We start from the raw sequence: 24,126 nt of genomic DNA, 5'->3' as shown, positions 1-24,126 counted from the left end.
GAACCTCAGCCCTTGTAGAAGGACGCTGTTGGAACCCTTATTTCTAAGAGTGTACAAAATACACCCTGCCGCCGCACCTGGGTCAAACGCCCAAAATGTAATCACTTCTTCCTGGTCCCATTGCGGACATTTCCTGAAAATGTCATCAAAATCCGTCCATGACTTTTCGAGTTATGTTGCTAAATAACAGACAGACAAACAAACAAACTCCGGCGAAAACAAAAAATAAAGCGTCCAAGAGAGTCCAAACAGAGGCCCAATTATGACGACAAAACGACAAGTCCCTACGTAACGCAGAACCTTGTGTGTGTGTGTTTTCTCAGCTGAATCAAAGGCTTCCTCACAAAGCTCTGCAGGGTCTGGGTCACGACACTGTCACTGTCTCATTAGGGTCAAACTAAGGGAGGCTGCGAGCGCTGATGCCACATCAATGAAGACCATGACGTGAGGAGAGCTGTTCTGTTTTTTTTTTAACGCAAAACCGTCAGCTGCGGTAAGAAATGACGCAACATTATTAGTTTGCTGTGAAAACTAAAAAAATATATAATAAATATAATCTGACTGACTGAGGGAGCGTTTGTGTGTATACAGCAGCAGTGCAGAGGCAAGAAATGTTCAACCAGTCTCGGGCTGAAACAACTACTCGACTAATTGATTCTTAATCGATGACTAAATTCAGTGTTTTTTTTGTATTTTTTAAAGAATGAAAACATGTTTTCTGATCCTAAATGTGAATATTTTCTTTGTTTCTTTGCTCCATAGAACAACAAAGAAATCATTAAAACTGACTAAATCCTGGCTTGTGAACAAAAGGAGAAGATTTGAGAGCATCGTCACGTCTATGGAGTTAGTCATTATTATTTGTGTCAATAGTTTCATAAATTGTCTTAAAAACAGATCATTTTCTAGACCAAACGAGTCGATTAATTGAGAAAATAATCAACAGGTGAATCGATTATGGGATTGTCGTTAGTGGCAGTCACAAACAGTCATATCACCAGATTTTTTTAGCAGAAGAACTCTTTCTGTGTGGACACGAGTCGCCGTTTTCACTCGTACTTTTCTTAGAGACACAAAGGCTTAAAGCTTGTCCACATGGAATCGTATTGATGTTTCTTCCACACCAGAAACAGGGTTTTGGTATAACCTGAATCATGATATTTTGATAATCTATATCTATAACAATGATGTCATAATCCCGCCTCTCTCGCTCTCTCTTGCACTGGCATTCACTGTCCCAGTCTTTGTCGTTGTTGTCGTCGTCATACTCTTGTGTTTGGAGGTTACTTGGCTGTGTTGCTGAGTTGTGGTTTTTAAGAAAGAAAAGAGATGGCATGTGGTTTGTCCCGTTTCCGTGTGGCTATAATCAGCATCGGGACGACTTCAACAACCTGTTAGTGTAACATTTAACATTTAAGATTTACCCTTAAGTCCCTTATTTTCCCCACACTTACTGTACATGAGTGTACAAACTGAGCCTCGTGGTGCAGCGTTTTCCTTTTTGCTAACTGAACACGTGCACGCTGAGGTTGTTGAACTCATGCATCATCATATCATATATCGTTCACTGTCTCCACCCGGGGAAGAACGGTCGAGCGCCGCAACCGTCTCGACAGCTAAGGTTTACCTTAAACACACAGAATGTCAATTCAGCCACAAGGAGAGTCTCTCTCTCTCTGTATATCTCTGTTTGAATCAAAACAATAACAAAATACCTGGTTTGGTGACATCAGGAAGCAGCGAAGCATCACAAGCTTCAGCCGCCTCGTGTGATTAAGTGACTGAGCCTCTCTAGTATTTTTCAGGTAAGACGGTTTCTATTGCAGTGTTTTTTTGTGTCCTGGCAGTTTAAAAGTTTATTACATAAACGTAAACAAATGACGATCGCGATCACTGACCCCTTCGATACAGTCACTGAGCGTGGCTTTAAAATACTGACTCATGAGTCATGTTTTATTTGACTTATTAGACCTTTACCTTTTTCACCTTCCATTTATGATAAGGTGCAGGATATAAATACTGCATACTCTATATATATATATATATATATATATACACACGTTTACAATCTGTCTTCCCTTCCCTCTGGATTAGATTAAAGGTTATCGTCGTAACTGTTGTTGTTGTTGATGAACGTTCAGTGTTACTGACGTGACGTATGCTTGTTTATTTGTGTGGTTGAGAAAAGGTTTACATATACAGTAATTGACTTTTTAAATAACATTACTTCAGTAAAAGTACATGAGATTTACTTTACTTAAGTATCAAAAGTAATTTATTGATATAAAATGTACTTAAGTTTTAGTTAAGGATTGAGTCACGGTAGCTCAGTGGTAGGGCAAGTTGTCTTTCAACTGGAAAGTTGAGGGTTCAATTCCTGGCTCTGCGCCGTCTAGATGTGCCCTTGAGCAAGGCACTTAACCCCATGTTGAAGAGTGTGAATGGGTGGATGACAAACGTAATGTAAAGCAGCTATAAAAAATATATATATTTGGATTTTATTAGGTAGTAACAAAGATAGTTAGAGGAAATGTAGTGGAGTAGTTCAGTTTGTTTTTGTTTAAATGCTTTTATCCTTGTTTTTAATGCTTTTATGCTTTGAAATGCCTGGTTATTAAATGTTCTATGTGTCAGAGGTGTCAAACTGGTGGTCTGTGGCCCACATTTTATTTTTATATACATATGGTGAAACTTGAATAGAAATAATATTAGAAATATGCATACACGTTACTGTGACGTATATGTTTTTACTTCACATTTGCGTATACTGTAGGACAAGCATGTACATACTACAGTACATGCTACCTATATGTGTGATATTTTTTGTAAAAAAAAACTGCACATTATGAATATATATTAAAGCATACATATACTCTATGTCGCTGCGTTTCCGTCATAATGTGTGTAAAAGCTGTAAAAGTACACATATTTTGTACTCGAGTACAGTAACGGAGTATTTGCACTAACAACATTACAAGACTGAAGAAAACAAAGGTTACAGTCATGGCGTGGATGACTTGCACTTGCTGCTCTCTCCCCCTGAAAAATCAATAGCGGCAGCTCGGTCTGCACACTGAGCCACATCTGAGCGACCGTCTTTGTGACAACGTCAGCATTTCTTATTCTTCCAGACCCAGTAAAAAAACAAAAAAACATGAGACCTGTAGCTATAGTACAGTAAATACTGTACATCCACACAGTCGTTTTGACTTTGAACTGTTTTTGTATCCGCGGTGTTATCAGTGGTGAGGAGATGGTATAAATCTGGGTGATTTATTGCTCAGTGCTTTTAATATAAAGATTATAATACCTCAGCTAATCATGTCAGCGGAGAGAGATTGTCTGATGCCAACACAACAGTTCACTCAATTACATAACACAGTGTGTGTGTGTCTGTGTGTGTGTGTTACTCACTGGCTATGAGTCCCACACCGGCCACGAGGGAGCCCACCCAGGCCGTCATGCCCTTGCCCTCCTGGAAGGCCTGCAGCCACTCCGGGTAGAGGACGCCCACCGACTGCGGCGACCCGTAGGCCAGGAGCTGCGCCATGAACGAGGCGGCGACGATCGCCCACCCCCAGCCTCCGTCCAGGACTTTAGCCGACGGAGCCATGACGTGGAGGTGACAGGTGAGGCTTGGATGGACAGATCAGGGGATCCTGGAGAATAAAAATAAAAACAACAACACACACACACAGAATGGTGAATAAAACAAATTAAAAAGTGAGTGTTTCCTACATGTGTACTTACGCAGAGCCTTTGTGGAAGTGAAAGCTGCTGCAGTACAAGCGGCGGTGGTGGTGGGGAGGGAGGGGAGAGGGGAGGTCACCTGTGTGAGCTCCTGAACTCACTGACTGCAACTTTAACACATTCTGCTGCCGCTGCTGCCACTTTTGTTAATTTCTCTATAACCACACCTTAGAGGAGGGGAAATACAGGCAGCTGCACTGCCCTGCTGGAGGAAACCACCACCAATAACAACAACAACCACCACCAACATCCCACCCAATCTCCATCCTGGGGCCATGTAACATATCTGTGTGTGGCCTGCTCCTTATAAATCACTTTTTCATCCCTCTTTCATGAATAATTTGCAGCTCAAAGAAACTTCATAGAAAAGAGGGGGGAAAAAAAATAAAGACCCACTCTTGGTCACATGTGAATGGCTCTTTGCTGAGTCAGCATTCCCAACTAATGACTGTATCCTTTCATCGCCTGGATATTCAGTCTCTATTTTTCTCTCTTCTGTTTTTTTTTAAAGAAATTCCCTATGGAAATCACATTAAAATGCACCATCATCATCATCATCATCAATATCAATGGCGGCACCTTCTCCTTCCATCACCGCTGCATCTTGCGCACAAACAGGCGCTTGTTGTTTTGGTTGAGAGGAAACACTCACACACACACACACACACACACACAAACACACACACACTCACTCACCTCAGCATCAACAGCAGCAGCAGCAGGTGCGCGCACAGCTGCGAGCGCAACACCAACTTTCCATGCAGGAGGATTCTCCTCGTGAAAAATCCTCGTGTCGCGTGTGGGATCAACACAAATGAAACGAAGGAGAGAGCATCGTCCACGGATGCTGCTCTGAGTGTGTGTGTCTGTGTGTGTGTGGAGAAGCAGCGTTCTCTCTCTCTCTCTGTGTCAACAATGCGCTTTGTGCATCAGTCAGAGTCGGCCTTTTATAGCTGGCACTAAACCGGTTCAAAGCTGTTCCTGCTGGTCCGACAGCAGCAGCAGCAGCAGCAGCAGCTGAAGAAGAACGCGCCGCTTCCTCTTTTGCGCGCCGGGAGCGCACGTGCGTAAGTGAGAGATGCGGCTCAGCTACTCTGGATTTTTTTTTTTTTTTTTTTTTTTTAAAGTACACACAATAATAACGTAGAGTAGAAGACAAAGGTGTTTACCTGGTGGGTGTCCGGGTCGCACAACACAGATCAGACTCTTTGCTCCAAAAAACATCTGAGAATAAGAAAAAAAAAAAAAAAGTTTCAGAAAAATAAAATAAAAAAATAATAATGATAATAAAGTGTTATAGTAAGTGGAGGCACTGGAGCTTTGTTCACTCCTCTAACACTGTGTGAAGGTGCTGCTGAGTGACTGTGAAGAGGCACCGACCTCTCTCTCTCTCTCTCTCTCTCTCTCTCTCTCTCTCTCTCTGTCTCTCTGTCTCTCTTTCCAGGAACACACTCTTAATATGACATCAGTCCAGTCTGAACCGGTTGATGTAGATGTTAACGACACCACCTCCACCTCCACCACGACAACCACAACCAAATCACACCAGCAGGGCGCACTCACTGCCTCTATTCTTCTTCTTTCTTCTGCAGCTCTGACAAAACAATCCAGACCTTTATCCATCTACAGCCTGTGAACCACTGTGAAAAAAAAAAAAATACAAATACAATGACTGACACTGCTGCATCAGCTGTAACTGCAACTTTTACATTTTTATGTTTAAAAAAAAAAAATGCTTTTATCCTTTTTTTTTTAATGCTTTTATGCTTTGAAATGCCTGGTATATATATATATATATATATATATATATGCATGTACAATTGTTTTTACCACATTATTTCATGAATGAACATTCTATTAATTCATGTGGTCATGTGCTGTATTCTTCCCGTAAAATGTATTTATGCACATACTTTATATTAGAAATATATCCATACATGTCATGTGATATACTGTTTTTTTTTTTTTTTTTAATCTCGTATGTACATACGGTACATTTAATATATGGACATTCTACTTGTCCATGCACATCATACACACACACACATATAATAGTAACATTTGTATATGTACAAACTGTATATTAGAAATGTATAATGTTTTATACATATACAGTATGTCATGTCGTGTACATTGTTACCTATACGGTGACAGTTTTTATGATTCTATACATATAGTCAAACTTGAACACAAACAATATATATATTAGAAATATGTATACACATGACATTACTTTTTACCTCATATACTGTATTTCATACTATAGCACATGCTACCTATACGTGTGATATTTTTTACATGTAAAAACATTACGAATATATATTCAAGTATACATTAAGTACTCCATGTGACTGCGTTTCATTATACACATATGCATTGAGATGTGTGGGACACAGAGTGGTTATTGTGTGTATGTGTAGTAGTAGTAGTACAATGCACCCACTCCCATAATAACCTAGGATCAGGCACAGTATAGAAACAAGTATACAGTCTCTGCTTTGTTCTGCAGGAAAAGTAAAGACCAAAGAAAGAACAGGAAGCAGAGTGATAAAAGAAGACGAGGAGAACAAAGAGAACAAACCAGAGCAGACCAGACGTCGACATGTTCCTTCAACCCCTTAATGAACCTGAAATTCTTCAGCAACTTTGATGCTTTTCCCAGATCTGAAAGTCTGCTGCCAAAAAAGGGACTTAAAGAAGAGATTAATAGGCTTTATAATATATAATCCTCTTCTGTTTGGAGAAGTCAGAGAGGGCGGGGGGAGGGGGGGGGAGAAAAAAGAGAGCAAGCGATGTTAATTGTACAGTTCAGTGACGTCACATCGATGTCATGTTTCCCTGGACCAGTTTCAACCAGAAGAAGAGCACGTAGGGAACAGAGTGTGTGAATCAGAGGGAGGACGAGGGAGTTTGTTACATGATACACCATCGACCACCGTTACAGTCAGTTATGTGTTTCACAAGCTCGCAAAATTGACTCAACCCAGTGTCTGTTAAAGGGAAACTATACTTCATTTGTGTGATTCATTTGATATCAAATCTTTGTTCAAATGTACGTAAAAACTTGTATTTTACGGAAACAACGTTCAGGGAAAACGGAGCAAAACACTTTTTTTTTCCTCCAGTGAATGTACGTGAGTCGTCAGGTGATTCCACTGCATAATCTGCTGCACATGGAGTCATGGTTTGACCGGAATAACAGTCACTGAACAGGGTTTAGTCTTCACGCTAAGTGTGATTAGCGTCACCCACTCGTTGGTTAAAAAACATTTCCCTACATAGACTGGAAAGATGACGGCGTCCCACATGGAGCCATTACGGGACCCTTAATATTTGCTAAACACTGTTTAATGTGACTTATTTTTGAGTTTGGGGGGCAATATTTAACATTTTCGTACCTTTTAGTCGAGATGCACTGTATGTTACTGTTACAGAGATGTCCATAAATGAGTTGCTACTTATTTGTTCTTATTCATTCATGTTCAAAATATCTTGACGACTCAACGGAATGTTTTTCTAACCCAACCAAACAAGATTTGGTTTAACCCATTGGTTCTCAAAGTCAATGGCGGCCCGCAGAAACATTTCTGGCGGCCACAATGAATTACAGTTGATAGTTTTAATCCAGGAGCTACTAAGATATTAGATACAGACCAATAAGTATAAACTGTAGAACTGTAATCTGGTCATTAAGATTATTACAAATGGGATTTCTTTCTGGGTTTTTTTTTTCCTTTGGAGACCCTCAGTCCAATGTTGGGTTCCTTAATTGGCCCTCAGGTATCAAAACTTTGAGAACCCCTGGTTTTATTCTTCTATCACGTGCCACCTTTGAATTTATTGTCATGTTATTTGAACATTTAATGTGCAAAATGTTCCCGACACAAAGCCATGAAGACCATTTATCTTTTACTCTGACACCAAGTAGCCTTAGAGTTCATATTATCTAAATTAGGACGGACTTTGATTTCCATTATGTGTGGACACAGTAACCAAAACCTGTTCCTTAATCTAAACTTTGAGCCTTTCTTAATCTCATAGGGCCTCGTGTTTTGACCTGACAGTGTGACTGTGTCAACACATTTAAGTCCAAACAACACGAGTAATGAATATTACCTAAAAAGTGCACACACACACACACATTTCTGTATGACCTAACCTTATATTATCGAGTATATTTTCTTTTCCTCTATCCCTTTTGCGACACTTGAGAAGCCGCACCCCTGGTGCTTTTTTTGCGTAAGAGGCTTGGCAGATGTAAACACACTGAGCCACCCTGCAGTCTGGGTAAATCTCCCCCAGGTTCGGGCCTACCGTGATCCTCAAAGCTTGCAGAGGTGAACGAGCACTTCAGCGCTCAGCATGGTGAACCCGAGCCTCCAGACCAGATTCCTGCTTGGATTAGTTCAGGTTGCCCCGGCTCCAGCAGCAAGGGAGGAAACTGCAGAAAAAACACACAAGTTCTCAGAAACGCTCAGCAGCAGCGAGTCACAGGACAAAAAATAATACGATATCAAATGTATGAACGGGGTGTGTGTGTGTGTGTGTGTGTGTGTGTGGGCATGGGTTTTTCAATCTGGTCATGGCTGGTTGGAACACTTGAATGTGAATGTATTACAGTTATTACAGTCATGATCAACACCCTGTTTTTCTCTCACGTTCCTGGTCTAGCTGGTTTGTGCTGAATACACAATGCTGAAACAGTCTTATAGTTTAGAGTTTAACATCATGTTACAGAGTCAATATTTTAACTTTAATGTTTGTGCAGGACTCAAGCAATCGGAGGCTCCGTTCTGAGGCCTGACGCGACAATCGACTCTTTGAAAAAAGATTTGCATTCACAAATGATGGTGGCAGGTGTGTTTACACTATAATCACGTCTAATAATTAGTTGCCAACTGACAATGAAATCTGTTGACAGAGAGGTGGAAGTGTCTGGTTTGCGGTTTTCCAGTGTCACCAAACCTGAAATGAGGTTGTCTGGGTATCACGGGAAGCATGTGGAGTTGAGTCCATCCATCTTCCACATGAGGGTCCTGTGGGGGGGGGGGGAAGGGTCACACCCTGGACAGATCACCAGTCCATCACAGGGACACACACGGAGACAAACAGGGGTCTCAAACTCAAATGACCAGGGGGCCAAGGTGCATCTATCATGGTCAAGAGGGGGCCGGCCTAGAGCACAAAAAGTGGGGGGAAAAAAAACAACTGTTCACAATATTACATCATGTTATCACACGTATACTTAAAGGTGCATTATGTAATAAATCTAAAGCAACTGGCCATAAAATCCTCCTAATATGTCACAGAGACTCAGGAATAATGTTCATAAAACAAACGGAACTCACCAACAACAACAGTACAGACAAAATATTTGCATTAAAAAAAATGTTTTTGCAGACTGCAAATCATGTTTATGTTTTGGCATGTGGCGCCACCTACCGCCGTCTACCAATCATTGCAGTCAGTAGAGTCCCAGCTGCCGAGCAACCACGGGTTGCCAGTTAAGTCAGAAAACGAAAACCTAAAAGACCTCGGTATTTTGAATTTGAATGTAGTAACTGTTTTTGGCCACATTCTTACATATCGCGCCTTTAATAATAATGCAAAATTAATGTATTAATATCAAAAACGGGCATATATTTTAAATACCATAAATAATAGTGTGGACAACTGCCGTTTCGGCCACTGCCATTCGTGGCTCGGGCCCTAACAAACACACTTTACATATGTAATTGAACGTTGTATATGATATCTTTAATAATGGGATAGTTATGACCAGATATCTTATTATTACCGTTATGTGCCTCAGCTACACACTGTGTTTAAAAGACGGTGAGGCCATGTTTTCATTATAACACGATATTAAGTGGGGGGCCACTGATTTAGAGTGTCCAATTGACCTCATCCCCATTGGACTGTGGGAGGAAACAGGAGAACCTGGAGAAAATGCAAACTTCAATGCAGAAAGGCCCTTGTTCCAACCGGGTCTCGAACACGGCTCTTCTTGCTGAGTTACATTAAGAGAAAATAATAAGGTAAGTGTCATTTTATACGTTGCACAGTCCCATCATGCAACAGACTACAACAGAATCAGAACTCCATTTTGGCAGGAAATCCATAGACCAGGCAACGCATCTCCTCCCCGGCTGTCATCACAAAAAGTGAAAATGATGGATAGCTGTTGTGTCCCAGCGTGATCCGACAGTTCTGTACAAGCAAAGGGGAGAGACGAGACGGAGCAATGAAAAGCCACAATGGAATGGGATGTCTGAGTAGTGATGACCTCGTTTCAGGTAAAGAGTACAATGCTTACAAACGTGTCTTATTTTACACGCCCTTGTTGTGATGTGAAGGCATTAGTCGGATTATTAAAACGAGGGTAATGATCACAAAGAGACAGTGGAAGATGTCAGAATGCTGCAGATCTGGATATGTCTGTGAAAGGCGGGGCCGTGGGAAATGTCTATTCCTGCCATCATGCTGCTAAAAAAACAAATAAAGTCACACGACTTCCTGAGCTCTATTGGTCAGAGAAAGCTCAAACTATGGATATCAGCATCATCAGCGTGTTTTCTCGCCATCCTTTGTCAGGTAACTTTAGGAGATACGTTCAGGAACTCTGATTTTCTTGTCGCATTAGATGAAAAGTTGGGAGAAAAATTTGAATTTATCCTCAAATGACCTTTAGTTGTTGTTGATTTCATTCGGTTGTACCATTATGAGGAAGTCTTACCAGTTTTGAAGTGAAGACACTCGCGGGACATCGGCTTCTCGTTAAGCTGGCGGTTTTCTCTTAATCTGGCTCCGTCCACATGCAACACTAAATGCAGCTAAAGGGAAATAATCTTGACAAATGCAAAAAAATACACAGAACAATCAATCCAAATACAATTTGCAATAGTTACTACACAATAAAACTGCAGATTAAAAACATACGTCGTCATCTCAAGAGCTTTAATCAGACATAGAAATTTAGTTCAACAGTACCATTCATTTAGAATGTTTTAGCAGTATTTATATTTAGTGTAAAGAGCATCATGTTTTTTTTTTTTCCTTTTTCCGATGAGGAATATCCATTAGGATGATACAAGCTTTCAGAAATACACCAGAGAGAGAAGAAGAAGAAGAGCAGAGAAGAGACTGAGTACATGACTAAGTTGTAACACCTCAGACTACATTTTAAACACCTCAAAAGGCAACATTTATCTGTGGTTATGTACCAGCATCCGTCCTCCTTGATGTTTCTTTTTTCATTTTCTTTTTTTTTTAAATTCCGTTCATTATCAGTGAAGAGCAGCAGAGCCTTGAATTCTTTCAGAAATGTAAATATCTGTGGCACTGTTTGACAAATGCCCCGTAACGGAGAAACTCCCCGCAGATTTTTATGACACCTCTGTTTGACCTAATCAAAGCCGTTTTTTTTCTGCAGGTTGAACAGTTGACACTGATCAGAGACATAAAGGGGGTGAGGGGTTAGACTCAAGTGGAGGACATGATTGCAATTGAGTGTCGGATTATAGGCTCGCAAAAGAATCAATCACGTCGGTCTGTCAATTCATTTTCCTCTAGCCACACGTCCGTCCATCCATCCATCCATCGATCCAAACATCAAACCTATCGCAAAAACACCACCATGAAACGTACTGTATGTGCTGTTTGTGCTGTCTTAGAAGCGCCACAACAACAATTCCGACCAGCTAAAGTCCCAAGCAAAGAAATCAAAAACATAACATGTACAAGACAGAAGGTGGAACAAATAATTGGCCCACAAATCCCAGAAGCCATTCTTTTCCTGTCCATCCGTTCCTTTTTTTTTTTCTTTAAGAGAAGTTAAGCGACGCCACGCGTGGATTTGGCCGGCGTGGGCAAACTCCACCGAGCTGCCGCCTCGTTTACCGTCCACCTTAAAACATTTTTGAAGCTGCTTCTTTTTTTTTTGGAGTTGGTAAAGAGTTAGAAACTTGACTTCCAGAGCTGGTAATGATGGAAGCTGCTGTTGCGGTAGCATCGTGGCATTCAGTGGGCGCACTGGGGCAAAAAGACAGAGACTTTGTGTGTGTGTGTGTGAGTGTGTGTGGCGTTAAGGCTGGGAGGGATGCTGCTGTGCTGCTGCATGCTGTGACATAGCTGCCGGGGAGGACATGGACTGGACCATGGGTTGCGCTGGTGGGGGTAGCGCAGGCTGAGCCTGCAGGGCCCCTGAGTGCGTGTTGGGGGAGGGCGGGGGTGTTGGTCGCTTGAATTTGTCGGGGCTGGTGCTTCTTCTTGGGGAGGGCCTCTGTTTTTGAGGAAGAAAAAAAAAGAAGGAGGTCAAAATAAGCCACTTATCTCAAGTTAAACAACTGAAACATTTTGTACAGAAAAACAAGAGGAACTATTCTCATCGCTTCAATGAGACAAAAGGGGAGGTCGTACATTGTCGGAGTCTTTTTCATGAGACAGCTTTTCCGTGTTTCCAAAAGCACTGAAGGAAAATAAGATTGTTTGTGAGTCATGTTTCCTCCCTCACAGTCATGAGGCTTCTGCCAGACTGCTATGTTGTTATGGTGTTAAAAGCTCTCATCTTTCAGGTCACAGTGACCGACTGTCCACCAAGTACATTAGGCCATTTGCTAAATCTTGACAAATGGTGACAAATAGTGCGGGGCGCAGCTTTTTAAACATTTGAACAGTTACATTTGAACCATCGACGGCTTTGTTCACACAGAAGTCTATCATCTGTCGCCCTGGCTACATTGCCGTGCTGCACACAGGAAGTGATTTGTTTAATGTCGGAACAGAAACAGGTGGTGGAATGACTGAAAACACAGAGTCAGAGAAACGTATTAAATAATACTGTTAAAAACAGTATTCAGATTCAGTCAGACGTGTGTCACAGTGACCCAATTCTCATGAGAAACCTCCTCACACCACAGTAAAGAGCAGAGTGGGCCGATACACCAACAGTGACGAACGATGCATCGATTGTGAAACTCTGGGCTGATAGCGTTAGCTGCTGCTCCCCTGTCAACACCTGCTACATCCTGGAAACCACCCACCCTCGATGATTTAACTGGAGTTAAATGATGGAGGTCTGTGTGGAACAAAATCACTTACTGCTACGGCATGAGAGGAGCTCCCGTGAACGTGCAGGGCAGGAGTGTTATAGTGGGAGATGGCCGCTCTGGACAGAGTAGCAGGAGGGGTGAAGCCGACCGTGTGGCTGCCATATGAGAGACCTGCGAGACAGGAAGACACAATTACACATGCTTTGTGTACTCGTCTATGTTTAATGCGAAGTACTCAGGTTGCTCTTAACACCAGTTCCTGGATTATTTAGTGCAAAAAGAATGGGCGAGTGCAGTTTGTACGACTTGACTCGCTACAATGCAACGGAAAGAAGAATGCAGGTCTGTTTAATGACTGAGCAAACAGTAGGGATGGAATCTGATATCTTGCTGGACAAACAAACCTTTCTGCATTTCCCCTGCTGCTGTATTCAACATCAGAATCACAATGCAGGACTCATTCTATAGCACACTCCCACTAAACAAAAAGCCTGGGATTTAACTTGTTTTTGAACAGTAAAGATGTATTAAGTTGGCATTCACATCCACGTCAAATGAGGTTAGGTGGTTAGGGTGAATGAGTTTGTAAAATTTGACAATAGTAATCTTCGTTTTTCATGGCAAACTCCACTGTTTGGTGTGGTATAGACAGTACCGTTCAAAAGTTTGGGGTCACTTATACAATGTTTTTGTGTGTTCCATTTAAAGTCACACTTTTATTCATCAAGAGTTGCAAAATGGATAGAAAATGTAGTGAAGACATTGACAAGATTAGAAATAATGATTTTTCCCTTTTGTCAAAGAACCAGCAAAACTGTTTTCAGCTGTGCTAACATCATTGCACGAGGGTTTCCAAGGGTTTTCTAATCATCCAATAGTCTTCTCACGCCATTAGAAAACACAATGTACCATTAGAACACTGGAAATGGGCCTCTATACACCTATGTACATATTCCATTAAAAACCAGACGTTTGCAGCTAGAATAGTTGTTAACCACATTAACAATGTATAGAGTGTGTATTTCTAAATCATCTAATGTTATATTCATTGAAAAAAAGGGCTTTTCCTTTGAAAAATAAGGATATTTCTAAGTGACCCCAAACAGTAGTGTATCTCGTTGCCTGCAGTATAACCTGGATGGCGTCATCTCAGCGGTACCTACCAGGTGATATGGGTCTGCTGGAGCTGGGCGAGGGCGTGTAGGGGATGGGGCTGGACACAGTCCTTGCTCGCAGACCCTGCGCAGACATCTCGTTGAAGTACCTGATGGGATGAGATGAGACGAGCGGGTTATGAGAATCAAAGTGTTCACGTCACAAAAGATGGGATGTTCTTTATGAGAGCACGGTGTGATCAGAATCCTGTGGATGCAGTGTAGAAAACATTTTTCTTTTTTTCAGGAGGGTAAGTAAAGTCGCTGATTTAAAACAATTTGCAGGTGGTAGTTTGTCGTATCAGCTGTGAAACATTAACTAGGTAAACGTTGTCTTAAGAGTAGAATATTTGTTTCTGTTTTATTGTCAATTGATTAATGTTATTAATCAACATTTAAGTGAATGTAAAAAAAGTTGTAGTGTCAGTAGAGACACAAATACATAAAGTTGTGGAAATAGAGAAGCTTGTGAAAGTCTTAATAAAGTCAATACAACAAAACACACTGTTTTAGTTTAAGAACATGACTGGCTGTGGTTAAAAGCATAATAATTTGAAATAATCCGTTAAAACAACTTTTCTATCTTTTTAGAGGGGAAGAACAATACAGAGGCTGTGTTTTTAATTTAAAAACCATATAAACACTGGCTTTATGAAGTCAGATGCCACACATGGCTGCTGTCTTCCCTTGTTGTCTTTCTAACCTTTCATCCACTCAGCCGAGCGTCAACCGCACAAATGATGAGTGCAGAGAAATGCCTCTGGAGTCAGACTGCAGAAAAACTGGCCAAGCAATTTTCAGATGAAGTTCCTTTTATCGGTTGCCCTTAAATTCGCTGACACGCGTGGTTTTGCACTTTAAAGGTTTCTGTGGCATTTTTATTCATCCGGCGAGTCACGGGGACACAGAACACGTTGCTTCTCTACCTCTCGTCGTCCATCTCCAGACTGGATTCGCTCTCTGACAGTTGTCGGCACAGGGCTTCCCTGCGCTCCATCTCTCTCTGGAGCTTCCTCTGCAGTCGGATGTTCTCCTCCCTCATGTGTCGCTCCTCCTCTATGTACTGGGCACGCTTCTCTGTGTCTGGAAGGAGACGGGACATGGAACAGAAGGCATCAGTCACATCATGTCTCTTTGAAAAAACTGTACAGATTCAATCACTACAAAGATCTCAATACAAGGCGACGGTGGATTGTTGTTGATCTCTTCCATAAATGAATCATCAGTCCAGAAATGCCATGTCATATTTTCACCTTCTTGCTACTTGTTTCAGTTCCACAAACCATATTTCATGTTGGACTAACGGCTCCCTCTAGTGGCAAAATCAAGGCATAGACAGTAGGATGTTGAATAACGTTCATGCATTCTTACAGGATGTTAAATCTGTAAGAAAACATTTTTAAAAACTAAATAAAAAATTTAAAAAAGACTTAAACAAAACAGTTTTGATGAATGGAATTTGGTCTCAGACTCTATATTGGATGATTTTCTGAGATGCTAAGGCATCTAGTTTGACATGAATTCTGACATTTAGTGGGTGTTTTCTTTTCATTGATAACCCCTTAACATTATGTATATTACAGTAAAAATACAAAAGAAAAAAAAAATGTGACACTCCTGACAATAAGAAAAAGCTGTGGTAAGATTACCGCTCATATCTGGTACATTTGTGTTCAAGACAAACTAGTGATGTGGAACTGAGTCTCATCGCATTTCTTAACCCCTGACGGATTAAGGGGAAATTGTATTTAATTTATATAATCAACTACTGTGCAGATCAATTTCTTCATAGACCCTTAAATATCTTCATGACCAGTGATTGACGTAAAACAGTTACGAGGCTGTAAACCGTCTCAACTCAAAGCAAAGAAACGTCTCCTGTTCTTTTTCAATGTAAAACCAGCCACAACTGTGAGAGTATGGTGACTTTTCCACTCACTGCTTCTTCCTTCACCAACCACATCCTTGGTCCACATTTAAGAGAATCGGCCTCTGCCGGAGCCCACAGTGTCCCCCCCCCCCCCGTGTATCTTGTGACAACTTACGCTGTAGCTCAGTGGTGCGCAGGCTTTTCTTAAGTCTCTCCACCTCATTCTTCAGGAAGCGGATATGCCGCATCATGTTCTCTGGCGAGTCAATCTCCATGGAAACATCTCTCGGGGAGGGAGGAGCAGATACAGGCTGGTCTAACTTCTCCTGAAGGATTCTAGTTGAAGAAGAGAAAAAAAAAGAAAAAGATTGAAGAGTAAAGCAGAGTAACTTGTTTAGAGTGGCATGTATTTTTTTTTTACGAATGCGAGGGAGTGTTTGTATTTGTGTCTGTCAGAGACAAACACGGGACAGGAAATATGGGAAACATCAACTACAGCAGCCTAGAAAAAATATCCTGACTTTTCTTTTTTTTTTTTTTCCAAAACAGATTTACTGTTCAGTAGTTTTAAACACTATGTCAAGGCAAACAGATTATATACTTGTGTTCTACCATCATCTGATTTCTTTGCTCGTCTTTAACTGCAAATATATTTGCTTTGTACACAAAACAGGACTTTTGAGAACGTCATTTTGAGGATTGGGTAACACCGATCAACTCAATTTTTCAATTTTTCTCAACTTTCCAATATGTTACACAGTGAATATAATAGTTTGTAGCTTCAAAAGACTCATTTATATAGAAGCTGTTGGACGTTTTTGTTTAGTTTTGCTTATTAATGATATTTTGGCTTATGGATATGGGAGTAGAAAAGTTCTGGATCCAGGCTCACAGGCAGTACAAAATAATAAAAAAGTGTCACCATTTCACACCTTTTCTCAGCCTCCAATTTGTCCATCCTCTTCCACAGTCTGTTGACCAGGGCTTCTTGTTCCTGCTCTAACGTGTTCTCAAGGTCGATCTTCTCCCGCCTCAACTGCGGAATAAACACATCATGTCATTTCCAGAGACTGAGGAAAAAAAGAAAACTCCCAACGACAATGGAAAGCATTGGTGGATTTGCACATAAAAAACCCTGCAGCAGAATCAAGGTCTGTGTCAAGATAAGCTTCTCTTTCAGAGAGCTTCACTTATTATGTCAGCTTGGTCTTCTGTCAGAGTGGGAGAATAAAACCACAATGCAGAATGGTCTAGAAACATTTCCATGAAGCTAAAGAAGCTGCTGTGTTTTTTTTTTGTTACATCTCCATTCAGGCAAAATGCACACACTCATTACATGAGCATGAGTCTGAACAGAAACAATGAACACATGCAAGCACATCTACAGAGAAATCCTGTCATCAGAGCATGGAAACACTGTGGTGTGGCTTCTGCAAACACAGGTTTGACCCAGCCACAGACCAAAATGCTCTTTCCAGCAAACATTCAGGGGGAAGAATTAAGAATGATGAAATGTTACCATCTCACATCACTAAAATGAAAACAGTGGTGACTTCAGAGACACTCGTTTCAATGCTTCTACATTAAGCGTACCTGTTCCAGTGTCAACTGCTTGGAGATGGTTTCATTTTCCATCTTCTTGATCTTCTTCATGAGCTTGTTAACCTGGAACTCCTGCTCCTGCTCCAAGTGCTGCTCCAGTTCTGCCTTCTCATGCTGGAGCTACGACGGGGGGAAAAAATGAAAGGAAAGTGCATGGACAGAGGAAAAGGGGAGATGAATTCAAACAAGAGAAGAGGGAAAAAAGAAAAGTAGGAAGAGAAATAAGAGCAAAACAAGAGACTTGGTGGTGAATCATACAAAACCATTCGATGACCACAATGAACTAATAAACTTCTCTCAGATCATGGTATTTTGTGTACACGTTGAGAATATAAACAAACAGGAAGTCAATGATTCAGTTTCTCCTGAAGCAAGTTCTCTGGGATATAAACAGTGTAAAATAATGATTTGGCAACATCAGTAACCACCTCTGGCGTCTCTCCAGTACAAAGAGTGGGTGCGGCTCTGTACCGATTCAAAGCGGGACGGCTGTGTGATAGATTATATAAGCCATTACTCATTACGGGGAAAAGTGATGTAGATTCTTTTACGGGAGAAGCCGGGAAAGGGGAAATAAATTTCCATTATGCCACAAACAGAAACAATAAGAATAGTTTGTCTTAACTTACAATGACTGCATCCATACAGTCTGCTCTGGAAGGAGAGTCATGGCTGAGCGCACAGGCAACGGAGGCAATGGACACACCCAGTGCAGCCACTTTCTTCTAATTAACAAACCAAAAATTTTAGGAATTGTGCTGGCAGGGCTCCACCCTGGTTGGTTAATACAACTACTAGCCATTGTAAACCAGGCCACAATTCCACAGTTTTACAAGGAACGTGTTAACTATAGGGTTATAATGGTTTTGTCAGTTTCACAATATCACAACAACAACAACAACAACAACAACAACAGCAGCAGCAACAACAACAAGAGTCTCAACACTATCACACACAGAGGTGACATTATCAAACAACCTGTAGTTCCGTTTCAGCCACAATGGAGCAAAGCAGAGGGAGTTGAGAACTACAGAGACCATCAGCTCATGCATACCCATCATCCTTTGCAATGCGCTCTCATCACAGTGTATGGCTGTAGCATACAGAACAGTACAAAAAAAGTCTTAGGGCACCACCACCGTTGTTGTTTTTACGTCTGTAAAGTTCTGAGATCGTTGGCATTTGGATTGGAATGATGCAACTGAAGCTGGGGACACACGACACAACTTTCACAGTCTTCACCCATTTTGAAAAGACTTGGAGCACTCGCACAAACCGACTTGTTTCAGCAGATGACAACTGAAAGGCCGGGGATCACAGACTATGGGATTTGTCAAACCAATCGAGCGACAGTGTAAAGTGTAAAAGAAACATGGACGACAAACGGTTCACTGATGTGCAGCTATCTGCTTTAAGAAATCAAAAAAGAAAAGACGGGAATGGGCGAAGTCACGGCGTAGTCGATTAAATATATTATATTCCTGTCGTCCTCTGGCGCTATGTCCCGTGTCTGTTTGAACACTTCTGTCCTTTGAACGGAGGCTATTTGTAAGCAACATCAGAGCACAGAAGTAATGTGTGCATGCTGTATGTAATGGTAACCATAAGAGTTTTTCCTTTCATTAGTGCATGCATTAATAATCACAGCAATTCAACCAACACTCAATCAGCTTCGTCTCTGAAAGGGAAAAACTACACAGGCACATTGGAATATATTCATTTAAAGGGGTATGGGTCATAAAATGTGTCGAGAGAGGCACTGATTAATTATAATCCAAGACGAGGCACTTTCAGAATTTGGCATCTTAATTTTTACACAACTTCAGCAAAAAAAGTCAATTTTCATAAGTAATGATGATGAAATGTAGAGCAGAATACGGGAGTATTTACACACCCAATAAAAATAAATAACGAGTTTTCCCTCCATCATCTCGAGAGCAAAACACATGCCCATATTGTATATAAGCTTACATGTACATTACAGGCAATCTGTCATCACTAAGTCTACAGGCAGACCCAGGCACAGGTCTGCTTCATGTAAAGTGAGTATGACAACAAAATCCCCAACAAGTCTGCATGTTTGACCATAAGCAGAAGCCGCTGCAGTATTTGCACGTGTCCCTCCCAGATTCCCACTTCTTTACACATCAACACGCCATCAGTCACTCTACGGTTGGCCACGGAGTGTGTGCATGCACATGCTGTGTGCTCCAGAGCTGGGGAAAATAAGAGGTGGAAAAGAGTCGCAACCAAATAAGCGATAGTCAGGAGGAGCGTAATTTGAGAGTCATTTAGAGAAGCTAGCAGCCGCAATGAAGTCATCTTGAGCCTTTCCAGGCTTCAGCCAAGTACCAGGACAGTTGATAATGCACTTGCTGCTTGTGCACTCATACAGGGTGGAGTGCATAAACACACACCCTCACCAAGAAAACTTTTGACAAACATGCTTGGACAGCGCTGCAGACACCAATTTTGCGCGAGCATAAAGAAATCTTCTCTATACAGCGACCTTTGCCATCAAACAGTGTTAAAGTTCAAATTGCTGTGAAGATATACTGTAGTGTGCATGATGTAAACAACGACAACAAATGTGTCTTGTTCCCACTCACTTGCATGAGTTTCCTGGACAGTTCATTGGTGAGAAATTCCTCTTCCTTCTCATAGTTGACTGCCAAGGTCTCCTTCTCCTTCTGGAGGGCCTGGATCTTCTTGAATAAGGTGTTGCTGATAAATTCCTCCTCCTGCTCGGCTCGTGCTTGCTGCGGAATGGAAATCGAGGGAGAAGGAGCAGAGGGAAACATCAGTGAGTGACACGGCATATCACAGTACTGCATATCACATTTACTCTGATTAAACTGTTACAATCAGCGGCGTAGAGAGGCCAACCAAAATCTGCGGCAGTGTAATCCCTCAGCCAAGGAGCAGAGCAGTTTTTTCCCCTTATGACTCTCTCAGAAACTGCAGTGGTGGGTGACTGACAGTGAGGAAAGAGTGAAACATGGGAAATGTGTCGAGACGGCTACAGCATCTAGCATTACAAAGTGATGATCCGTCTGTCCTTGTTAGCACCACTCTCATATTCCTCCACCCTCACTCTTTGTCGACTTCAAAGCAACATTCTGTTTTGCCAGCTGGAGAGATTTGCCAGTTGTCCAAAAACAGTGAGGACAATAGAGAACTAAATAGCTAAATAATCTTTGAACATTAAGTGGGTCCAGGTTGCAGTACGGCTGATTTACCAACATGCGAGCCTGGCATTTAGCTAAGAAGAGCTCGCTAAGTTTGGCCTACATACTTACCATTTATCCGGCAGATCGGTTACACAATTTTATGACACTAAGGCTAATAGACCGTGCATGACGATATATGACACATAGGTCCATGCCAATGCTGCTGCTGGGATATTTATTTCATTCCGCACCAAGCACGAGACCATAATGAAAATGTCCAGTCACATTATGGCTGAATGATTTCATATAAAACACCTAATTGCGATTATTCTGACTGATATTGCAATTGTGATATGATTCATGATGTTGGAAATGTTTTACATAATTATTCTTATTCTAATGATTAATTCACATTTATCCTAACCAAATCAATGGAAATTCTCAACATTATTATGATCACAGGAATAATATGCTTTGATATACTAAGTGGACAGACCCTTGCGTTCAAAATAGGGCTGAACGGTTTTTAATAAATGCTCGATTGTTATTATTTCTGAGTGAAATTGCGACAATGTGTGCTATTAGAGCGAATGGTCATTTTTAGACTAGTGTTTTACTGTGTGATATTTGTGCAGATCTGTGAGAAACAAAGATGTGATCTTCAGTCTGTAGAATATGATCTAAAATGGTAATTTGAAACACATTTTGGCTTTAAGAAATATTGTGCCACAGGACTGATTTTGCCAAATTGTTCAGCCGTAATTCACATTTATAGAAAGCAAAAATAATTGAGATTCACATAATTATGATCACTGTACCAAGATATTGTTTATATAAATGACAAAAAATATTAAATTGCATTACAAAAACAGTGTGACACAATGTTGTAATATCACATGAGAAACGTTTTACAGAATGCTGATATGTATTAGAGTGTGTTACCATGGATACAATTTAATGTGAAAAAACACAAAAAATGTTAAATATGATCATTATAAAATCAGATCCTGGAGTGACAGGAAATAATGCAGTCTTGTCCCTGTGGCACCTTAAAATAAATAACATTATACTGGCGATCATAACGGTAATTTTCAGGTCATCCAGCACAGTCAGTTAACTGTTGGTCGTGTGTTGTCCCATCCCTGTACACAGTACACTGCTCACGAGCCATATCCTTGTTTGACACACACTGTGGTGACTGTGTCCAGCAGTGAATGAGTAATCGGCTAATTTAACAGCCTGTAACTAACACAGGAAGATGACTCACCTTCTTTTGAGAAATCTAAACTAACGTTCGCCACCGTGACGGTTAATCATTCTTGACAAAACACAGCAAATTAGCCGGCTATCGCTGTGCAACCACCAAAGCCAAAGTTAGCCTGCTGGCTAATTTAGCAACACAGGCACAGCTAGCTTATATGAGCAGAGCTAGCAAAACACCAGAGTCGTGCCTGTAAATGCACCAACGCTTTAAATGTAAACACACAAACTGCGCCAGTGACGCCCGTGTTGCGCCAAAGAAGCCAAACACCGCCACGGCGAAACTAACAGACACACACAACATTAAAACAAGTGGCGTGCATCTAGCATGTAGCTAGCCAGTTAGCTTGCTACCATTACTCACAATGGTGACGCTAGCTTTGCGGAGGTCCCGATTCTCCTCCTGCAGCGCTTTGCACTTGAGTTTGAACGTCTCCAGCTCAATCTTCAGAACTTTATTCTCCTGCTGTAGCGAGGCCAGGCGGTTGGTGAGCTCCTCCAGGCGGAACTGTGAGATGACTATGCTCGGCTTCCCCGAATTTGAAGCGGAAGACGACATCGGGGTGGCCGAGCTGCTCCCCGCTCCGTCCGTGTCGCTCTCGCTTGCGCTGTCCGCCATGGTTGTGCCACAGTGTGGGGATTGGAAGGGAAGACGGTGGTAGCAGCGTTTGACGGAGGGAGCGCACGCACGCACGCACGCACACAGCAGTACAATGCTACGCCGTGTGACCTTGCTCTCGCACGTCGCCACAGCGCCACTCAAAGGATGTCTCCAGTACTGCAGCGCCCAGTGCTGCACCAGTGACAACTAATCTTTATCAGCTCAATGACAACACGAGTAAAAATGTTACAATAAACACATTTACACAGTATTAATATCGATAGATAACCATTTATATAAATATATTATATAAAACTCGTTATATATATAAAATAATGAATTGCAAGAACAGATCACACATCTGGACAAAACACAAGGATGCAATATGTAATATGAAATACTCCATAGTTGTACAAAATAAGGTATAAAATATTAAAATGCAACATGAATTGAGACAGCAGTAATGAAATGTTTATGTTAATATTTTACTTTGCTATAAATATTATTATTTATTATTATTTTTATGTATCGTTGTTCCTAAAAAGCACTAAAAACAAAACAAAACAGATTTATCAAATATCAAAATAGTTACCTGGTTATTTAATAGTCTTTAATAGTAATTAGTATACAACAGAGCATTTCCTTATTGTATTCCTTCTCGATGAACTACCTACCATGGTTAATAAGACTGCATTTATTATATAAGTAATGTAAGAGTATCTGCAACGGAGGATTTATTGGCACAATTTATCCAATGAAATAGACGTGTAATATTAAAAAGAAATCAAACACCCCCATCATTTGAGGTGTGATTCTTTGGAACTGCTCTCATTTGTTTGAATTTTCCTAACTTATCATTAAAATCAAGCATGTCCAGGTGTCTATAATGTATGTGCATTATATCTACATTTATTCAAGCAAAATTCAATCCAATCCTCACAAGGGAAGGGAGTGTTCTTTGGCTCAAAGCATGTGAATATTTCTTCTTTTTTTTTTGCACACAAGGACACTGATGAAAAAAGAAACACGCACCTCTAAATAAAGGACAGTGTCTCTGGTCACGTCACTACACTGCAGCCGCTGGATTACTTACATAATGAATGTTCAAGGACACAAAAGACAAGAGCAGGAACGACTGTACTGCGAAATCAATGCAATTTTATTATTGTTTTTTTTTTTTCATTTTTAAGGTTGTTTTTTTGTCTGAAACATTTTTTGTGATGGCATCGCTGCTGCTGCTGCTATAGCCTCTAAAAGACCTTGAATAACCAAAGTGCTAGTTACATTTCCATGGCTTCACGCTGTTAGTAAGAATTGTACATCCAAAAAAATCTGCTCAGGTGAAAACACATCATCCAACAAAATGGACCAAAACATTTGGGGGGAGTTCAACCACATCGAGGGATTCTCCTCCATCCCTCGATTGACAAAGCAGTTGAAGCGGACGTGTGGTACAGCACACGAACTGATTTCCACTGAAGGAAAAATAAAAACATTACATGGTTTTCATGTCCACAGCATAGACATCAGCGCACTGAGCCATCGCACCAGTAGAACACCACACTTTTAACTACATGGGCATCTAATGGAAACCAACACAAAGAGAATCCCTATCGTAATATAAAGTAAAAAACCTGGATCTAATGAAAACAATTCTAGTTTTCTAGAC

The 24,126-nt window shown here is 41.1% G+C and overlaps 1 protein-coding gene across 2 annotated transcripts; it reads right to left on the bottom strand.

Annotated features, from left to right (window-relative positions):
- Positions 1 to 10,697: 10,697 nt before the first annotated feature.
- On the bottom strand, positions 10,698 to 22,512 carry LOC310934366 (coiled-coil domain-containing protein 6-like). 2 transcript variants are annotated; one of them, XM_083898067.1, is made up of 10 exons: positions 22,221 to 22,512; positions 20,036 to 20,185; positions 18,056 to 18,151; positions 17,418 to 17,546; positions 16,757 to 16,860; positions 16,000 to 16,160; positions 14,881 to 15,037; positions 13,964 to 14,064; positions 12,850 to 12,971; positions 10,698 to 12,031 (listed from the first exon to the last, which is right to left on the bottom strand). In XM_083898067.1, the coding sequence occupies exons 1-10, from the start codon at positions 22,473 to 22,475 to the stop codon at positions 11,834 to 11,836; spliced, it is 1,473 nt and encodes a 490-aa protein (XP_083754193.1). In that variant the 5' UTR covers positions 22,476 to 22,512; the 3' UTR covers positions 10,698 to 11,833. The 2 variants fall into 2 exon arrangements, with proteins under 2 accessions (XP_083754193.1, XP_083754194.1); XM_083898068.1 differs by lacking the exon at positions 18,056 to 18,151 and having other exon boundaries at positions 22,221 to 22,511.
- Positions 22,513 to 24,126: the final 1,614 nt, after the last annotated feature.

This window comes from Microchirus variegatus (assembly GCF_963457635.1).
Source record: "Microchirus variegatus genome assembly, chromosome: 11".
In the NCBI taxonomy this organism is placed as follows: Eukaryota; Metazoa; Chordata; class Actinopteri; order Pleuronectiformes; family Soleidae; genus Microchirus; species Microchirus variegatus.
Note: the sequence above shows the minus strand (reverse complement) of the source record. Positions and strands in the feature narration are given on the sequence as shown.